The sequence below is a fragment of the Bufo gargarizans genome, chromosome 5, assembly GCF_014858855.1.
Source record: "Bufo gargarizans isolate SCDJY-AF-19 chromosome 5, ASM1485885v1, whole genome shotgun sequence".
NCBI lineage: Eukaryota > Metazoa > Chordata > Amphibia > Anura > Bufonidae > Bufo > Bufo gargarizans.
The window spans coordinates 125,859,756-125,867,733 of NC_058084.1; the positions used below are offsets into that span (position 1 = coordinate 125,859,756).

A 7,978-nucleotide genomic window follows, 5' to 3' on the forward strand; every position below is an offset into this window, starting at 1 on the left:
AGAGGCTAATGTATGGATATAATAAAGGCCAGCAAGCAAAATTTTAAATACATGCCTTAGAAAATTGTTGAGCATCCTATTCTCTAAATAAATGTAATCATTAATCAGAATACCTCTTTAATGGAAGAATAAAGACCGCTTGGCCTCGCCAGTGATTAAAGCTCACTATCACCCAATGTATCCTTCATCTGTGCTGGATCATATAAATATCATTGATATTTGTATGTCCTATAGGTTTCCTTCTGGCCTGCCTATGTGGATCTGGAGCAGGTATATCGAAAGCTGGATTCCCTGATGATGGACCACAGCAGAACTTACTTATAAACAACACTGAAGCACCTGGAGCCGATGTTATGGTAAGAGCATGAGATTACTACTATTATTTTTTGTTATGTTTGAAAGTCAGGAAGTTGAGTTCATTACCCGTTCAAGACAGGACAATTTACCCCCATTTCTTTTTTCAGTACCTGCGTGTTTATGGAAATAATTTTTGTACCTTCCCCCCCCCCCCCCCTCGATGATACATGGGGTTTTAATTTATTCTTAAGATAATATAAATAAATTAGATAATAAAAAATAAATAAAAAATATATATATATATATGTGTTATGGTTCCCAGAGATGGGGCTAGAAGCTGCAGCCATGTATTTATTTATTTTTTATTTAATTTTACATTTTGTGCCTCCCTTAAGGTCACAAAAGACCTATGGGAGAATTTGATCTGTATACACTGCTCATTGAGTGCTGTGTATACAGTGAAGAAGGCAGGGGATATTAAAGGGGTTGTTTGGGCTTTTTAATATTGATGACCTATCCTCAGGATAGGTCATTAATACCAGATCGGTGGGGGGTCCGACACCCGGAACCCCTGCCAATCAGCTGGACGGTGAGATGCAGTGCACACGTGCCGCCTCCCTTCCTGCTGCTGCTGTATGTCTGTGGGAACAGGAAGAGAGAAGGGAGATGGCACATCAGTGGGGGTCTGACACCCGACACCTCTGTCGATCAGCTGTACAGGGAGATGGCGCACTCAGTGCACACATGCCATCTCCCTGTACAGCTGATCGGCAGAGGTGTCGGGCCCCCACTGATCTGATATTGATGACCTAGGATATGACCTATCCTGAGTCTCACTCCATAGAAGTGAATGAGGCTTGCATGAAAAACTGAAGGCACCCGGATGCCTTCTGGATGCAGTGCGTTTTGTCACTGATGTTTAGGAGATGTATATTATTGTTCTTCAGATTCTATTTACATGTGTGAAAAATGCATGTAATCTGTATAGAATACGGAAAGAAAAAAACTTGCACAAGCAGAAAAAGCTGATTGTGTGCAAAACCATCAGTTTTTCGCAGAAAATAGCTGGACACAATCCGTATTGCTCATGTGAAAGAGGCCTTGGTCCAGAAGCGGTTAATTTAGTACAGGCTACAGAATAAAAATTCTTAGCTTTATGGTGTAAAAATGGATGTCACCCCGATTTTGGACTGTGATCTACAGTAATACATGAGTAGTGCTGCAGATAAGGAGTCCAGATCACTACACAGTCTGGACTCCTGTGCCGTTCTAACATAATGGAGAGGACTCCTGTGCGCATGCACAGCAATCCTGACAGTGTTGCAACAAAGCTCTGAGCACTGACAGTGGGGAAACAGGGGGAAGGTAGGAAACAAAAAAATAGTTATGTGGACTAAATATCTGCAGCACTACTCGTGTAACACTGTAGATAAGGGTCCAAAATCAGGGTGATAAATTCCCTTTAACAGTCAAATGAATACTATGTGTTTTCTAACTGTAGTATGGAAAGTATTTCCACGCCTCAGATTACCAACCAAAATATTGGAAAGCCAAAGCTATAGCCCTAGAACTTGGCTACTAGCTAGAGGATGCAATTGATTTCTTTCTCTTGCAGGAAGGCAATTTCAAAGTTCCAGTGGTCATGGTAAATCCCGATATTGCTGGAGTTGCGCCACCTGGTTCACATGAAAGTGGACAACATGTTACACAAGTGGAACATGTAACACACACAAAAAGATCAAATGTGCATAATGAATTCACTGATGGTAGACTAACGCTACCACATCTTAGAGAAGGACATCACACAATAGAAGGGGGCAGACACACTTATGGCGATTGGCATCATTTTGTGAACACTCGTCTTGGAGATGTAAGTATCTTGCATGTATGGGTGATGGGTATCTTTTGTTTTTGAAGCCTCTAGCTAAATGTCGTAAATTACCATAGAGGACAGGGTTAAAAGGGGTATTCTGTGCTTTTACTGGTATCTGATCAGTGGGGACCCCCTGCCGATTGGCTGTTTTGAGAAGCCACTGGTGCTTCTGTGAGTGCCGCTGCCTTGTTGCAGCTCACCAAGCACAGTGCCTTACATTGTATAGCGGTTGTGCTTGGTATGGCACATTCAGTTGAATGGGACTGAGCTGCTCCTAGGCCACATGAAACATGAATGTGTTGTCACTTGGCCTAGGAAAAGTTGAGAGAAGGCCACGGCGCTCGCATGAGCTCCCGTGTCTACTCAAACAGCTGATCGGCGGGGGGCCCAGTTGGCGGACTGCCACCGATCAGATACTGATGACTTGTCCAGAGGATAGGTCACCAGTAAAAGAAAATATCAGAAAACCCCTTTAAGGTCTTATTATGATCTTTTTTGAAAATTATTGATCTGACTTGTTACTGTTGGCAACACTGACACTATTACAATGCTTTTTTATACGTTGGGCCCAATGAGCTGTAGGTTTCCATATGGAAAGCTTAGAAAACACTTGGGGCCCATTCACATGGTGGAATTTGCTGTTGGATTTTTTAATAAGGACTCCATGTCAAAATTCTAGCGGTGGCCTTGTGGTGTCTGCTTTCATTTGTTTTCAGTGGGAGGCAGTGCTACCGTTTGCATACTGGCGCTTTAAAGCCTCAACCATGTGAAGAAGGGATATGTCCCATCTTAGCACTGTGTTCGGGCAGCTGCTGCTTGCAGCCGCAGCAGGTGTCCACTCGGCTTAGCTACATTCATATATATCTCACTGAAGCCATCTGTCACCCTAATAGGGACACACTGTGGCACAAGATCCATGGTCACTCTATTATAGTACTGGTGACAGAAAATGTCTGACCAATTTAATTTTTTTTTAAAGACTCTGAATGGTGATATATATTTTTAAGTTATACTTGCCTTACTGATTTTCCTCCAGTTCTAAGGCTAGGTCTACACGACGACATTTGTCGCGCGACAGATAGGGCGCAACAGTTATCGCGCGACATATTGTTGCACTAATGTCGCGCGACAATTTTTATAATGGCAGTCTATGGTGTCGCACTGCAACATGCGACATGTTGCGACTGCGACGCGACAGTCGCAGAAAAATCCATCTCGAATGGATTTTCTGCGACTGTCGCAGTCGCAGTCGCAGCATGTCGCATGTTGCAGTGCGACACCATAGACTGCCATTATAAAAATTGTCGCGCGACATTGGTGCAACAAAATGTCGCGCGACAAATGTCGTCGTGTAGACCTAGCCTAATGCTTCCCAGCATCCTGCTTGTCTCATGGGTAATGACTACTCAATCAGCCTTAGCGGTTCCAGTCATTTTTCATAGTTCTGAGTCTTTCCCAAAAAATGTATTGGCTGGATAAGCATCTTTAAAGGGGTTCTACAGGAATTAAGAAAAGGAAAATACTTAAATATTACTTTATTATAAATATATTGCCAAATACCTTTTATTAGTTATAATGGCTCATTTTGTTTAGGAAGAAATCATTAGCAGAAACAAAATGGCCGCCATCCTATTAGTACACACAAAACCTGTCCTAATCACACAGGAGGACAAGTTACTTCACAGCATTGAGATAGAGGAGGCTGAGACAGCTCTTTCCTACTTGTCAGGGATTATGATCCTGAATACAGATAAGAACGTTAGCTTAATCTTTGTATGGATGGAGTTCATGAGGAGACATGAAGCACAGAAAGAACAGACTATAGCTCAGTGTTGTGCAGTAACTTATCCTCCTGTGTGATTTAGGACAGGTTTTAATAGGATGGTGGCCATTTTGTTTCTGCTAATGATTGCTCCCTAGACAAAACAAGTCATTACAACTAATGAAAGGTATTTGGGAATATATTTATAATTAAGTAATATTTAAGTATTTTCATTTTCTTAATTCCTGAAGAACCCCTTTAGGTTCTAGTGCAGTGATGAGCTGTAGGCTTTGAGAGTAGTTAATTTTTTTTTTTCTTTATCTGATATGCCTTTTATTTCATTCATTGTACATTCATCAATTTAGTTGTCTTTAGACTGTATTTTAAATTGTGTCCTCTCCATTGGCAGAAATTATACATGTGCGGACAGGATGAAGAACATCAGTGTGGCAAGGATTACGTTGTGCCATACAACTATGAGGGAAAGGGGTCTGTGGCTGGATCTGTGGGCTGCTGCAGTGATGTTCGAGGAGAAGATGATAGAATGGACTTTTTAAATCACCTAGAGCCTAAATTCAGGACATTAGCAGAAGTCTGTGCAAAGAAATGAAAAAGTATTTTGTCCACAATTAGGAATTCTTTTAAAATTTGCCTAGGTCTAAATTCTTATAACGCGCTAAAGCCACTTCTAGTGATTATATAACAATTTTGTTTCCCCCAACTACTTGTCCAGTTCAGTGTGACGCGAGGGAAATCTGTTCTGTTGCATCCAACACGAATAAGGTCCAGCACATCAAGAAGGATCTAATTAAAAATTCAGTCTTTATTATCCATAGTTTTTTTTCATGGGCTAAACATTTTTCCAATTTGTCTTTATGAAAAGTTTTCAGCAGGTTTTGTGATACATGCAGTAAAAAATCAGACTTACCCTCCCGAGTTCCGTCAGCTGACACCTCTGATCTCCTGACCTTATAAAGAAGATTCATTTAAGCCATATTTCTTTGCGTTTGATAAGCATTTAGCTATAACCAATGTTTATGAGGTCAGGAGATCAGCGGCTTCATATGAGCTGTCGGCTGACAGAACTCAGGAGGGACAGTCTGCAAAAAGACTTTTAACCACATGTATCACAAAAACTGGTGACTATTTTTAATACAGACCAATGGAAAATATTTGGAGCCCAAAATGAGTAAAATACAATTGTAAAAAAAAAAAAATTGCCCCAAAGGTGTCCATAGACTTTAACCTCTACATCACCAGGCGAACCCAGACCGGATTTTAGCATTTATTAGAAATAAAATTTCATATTTGCTTTCACCCTTGTTCTCTTTACATAAATTAGAATGGGAAGTACATTTTGAAGTAATTCAAAATGTTGTTCTTTCATACTTTTGTATGTTATAGGGTTTAGATCTGACTTTTATTACGGTTCCCTAGATAGATGTTGTTCGTTTTTTTTTTTTTTTTTAGCCATATTATTTTTGTCAAACATTTATCAGTTTAGTCAACCATAAATCCAATTCAGCCCAAAGTGATCCCTTTTTTTTTTTTTATTATTATTTTTTTTATTATCTGTTTAGCTTTTTACCTAACAATTACTGCTTTTGCGTCTTTTTTTACAGAGGAGGAGTAAGGGTTTCACTCTCGCACATCTCTTAATATAATAGAATTTGGGTACTTTCTTTTTAAGATGCTGCACCTTTCAGATTTTTAAACATATTGGCGAAATGTAAATTAAGTAGAACTGAAATTAATAATAAAACACAACAAATTTGAAAAGTAGTACACTTTAGCACACTTTTTTTTATTGTTATATTTATATTTTTATGTAGTAGACACATACTTGAGAGCTAGTGTTCTATTATTGTGTATGTAAAAAAGAAAATGGTCAAAGTACACCCTTCCTTGAGCCATTAACGTTAAATAGGGTTTCAGTCGGAGACATAACTTGAAGCTCATAGTCACGAATGCTAACTTTATACCAGTGCCTTCCAGCTATCATATGTCTTTTAGAGTGCTTGTCTCCTCATATGGGGTTAAGGGATTTTTTGGGCTTTCCCCTATGGCTTTGGTGTAGGTAAAATCCTGACACCCAGTTGTTACGCCTTTTAATTTCAGTTGTCTGTTGTACATAGTGGTCACATGTGAAGTGTGAAACTACAGTGACTTAGATCAAATTGAAAACTCACATTCCCCTGTCAAAAAATGTCATTGATCTATTGTATTTTTTTAATTTTTTATTTCTTCTAATGTAAATTGCACTGATATTTAAATTGCTCAATTATTGTTGTATATGTTAAGTATGCAACTTTTGTGCAAATACGAATTGTGAAAGTGATGTCTACACCGGAATGTACGCTTTGCACTTGCTGAAACAGAAAGTGTACATTTTTTGTATTTTCTTTCCCCTTTTTTTTTCCCTTTCATTTTTATGCTTGCAAAGTTTACTTTTGTAGATGCAAACCAAATTAAAACCATCACTTACAATACAAAATGTACAGTGTTAATATTTTTGTAAGAATATGCTTTTTAATAACAATTTCTATGCATAGATTGCCGTGTAAGAAAATGCTGCATACTGTGTTTGAATTAGCATTAGACTTTTTAGCACATTTTACGTAAATAAATGAAGATTTACTTACTGTTTGATGTAAAATGTATTTTATAAGTGTGGGCTTCAAATCTTAATTTTTTGTTTAATTTTAAATCTCTGATTGCAGTCAATAGAGACGCTTTGAAACTTCAATAGACCAAATACGTCTCACAGCTGAGTGGTGGCTATAGCTGCACACATTCTACAACTAGAATGGATAGAAATCCTTCTCCTTTCCTGTAATGATGTATTAGCCACACCTCGACACCTCTCAGCTGTGAGCAGGATTAGGGTTCATGCACACAAACGTATTTTCTTTCCATGTCCATTCAGTGTTGTTTTTCTTTACTCCGTGTGCATTCCGTTTCCGTATTTCCGTTCCGCCCAAAAAATGGAACATGTCTTATTTTTGTCCGCATTACGGACAAGGATAGTACTGAAAGGCCAGCTGTTCAGTTCCGCAAAATAAGGAATGCACAAGGATGTCATCTGTATATTTTGTGCGGATCCATTTTTTTGCAGGCTGCAAAATACATACGGTTGTGTGCATGAGCCCTTAGGTTTGTATAGGTTTTCAATCTCTAGATGTAAACCAGACTGTTCCCTCAACTACAGCAAGCAGAGATCTTCAAAATGGTGATTAAATAAAGCACCCATTTTATTCTGTTTTATATTTAAATAGTGATTAAACTTTAATGATCTAAAACTGCCTCTTGGGGAATGCGGAGCATAAGAGTCTTTTTAATTGGTTCTGTGTTTTAAAGGGGTTCCCCGCTTATTTTGTATTTTATTGTTCTATCATACCTGCATAATATAAGAGAATTGTCACCCCAAACAAGAAAATTGGACTTATTGGCAGCCACAGGGCGGTAATATTGTTTATTTTACTTAGAGATTTTCTTTTGAGCTGTATCGCTCATTTTTGCAAAAATGGCAAATGCAGCCATATTGATTGTCACTTTGAATTCCTTTTATCTTCTTAGAAGTTTTTGGTACGCCAACGCTTTTTCAGCATATTCCATCAGTGGCAAATGTGTATATCATCAGTTTCTGAGAAAATACTTTGAAGTGGCAACACATATGGATCCATTTCCTGCCATTAGATTTGCAATGATGGGCACACCACCACAACAAAACAAAAATAAAAAATTGTTACCAAACTTTGGATGCTACCCTAACATCTGATTTACTTTAAAAAAAATGCTATGTTTGGGGGAAAATTCTCTTTAAAATGTACTGATATAGTAACATATCAAAGGTTTTGATCAGTGGATGTCTAAATGATGAGACCTGAGCCGATCACTTAAATGAGAAGATAGAAGCATTCACATAGAACGCCGTTTCTCTTCGCCGCTGAAGACAGCCTCAGTGGAGGTCTATGAGCCAGCCTTAAGTCCATCTCCATGAGCCAGGAGAGAGTGTTCTGTGTAAACACTTTGTTCTCCTGATTTGA

At 38.7% G+C, this 7,978-nt stretch overlaps 1 protein-coding gene across 1 annotated transcript in view; it reads left to right on the top strand.

Moving 5' to 3' along the window:
• The window catches only part of LOC122937721 (desmocollin-2-like), a 38,003-nt gene extending 31,099 nt beyond the window's left edge, over nt 1–6,904 (top strand). Inside the window, exons 14-16 of the mRNA XM_044292729.1 lie at nt 235–356; nt 1,913–2,167; nt 4,342–6,904. Coding sequence (XP_044148664.1) covers nt 235–356; nt 1,913–2,167; nt 4,342–4,542 — 578 coding nt within the window. The 3' untranslated portion in view covers nt 4,543–6,904. The remainder of the gene's footprint in view (nt 1–234; nt 357–1,912; nt 2,168–4,341) is intronic.
• The last annotated feature ends 1,074 nt before the right edge of the window (nt 6,905–7,978 follow it).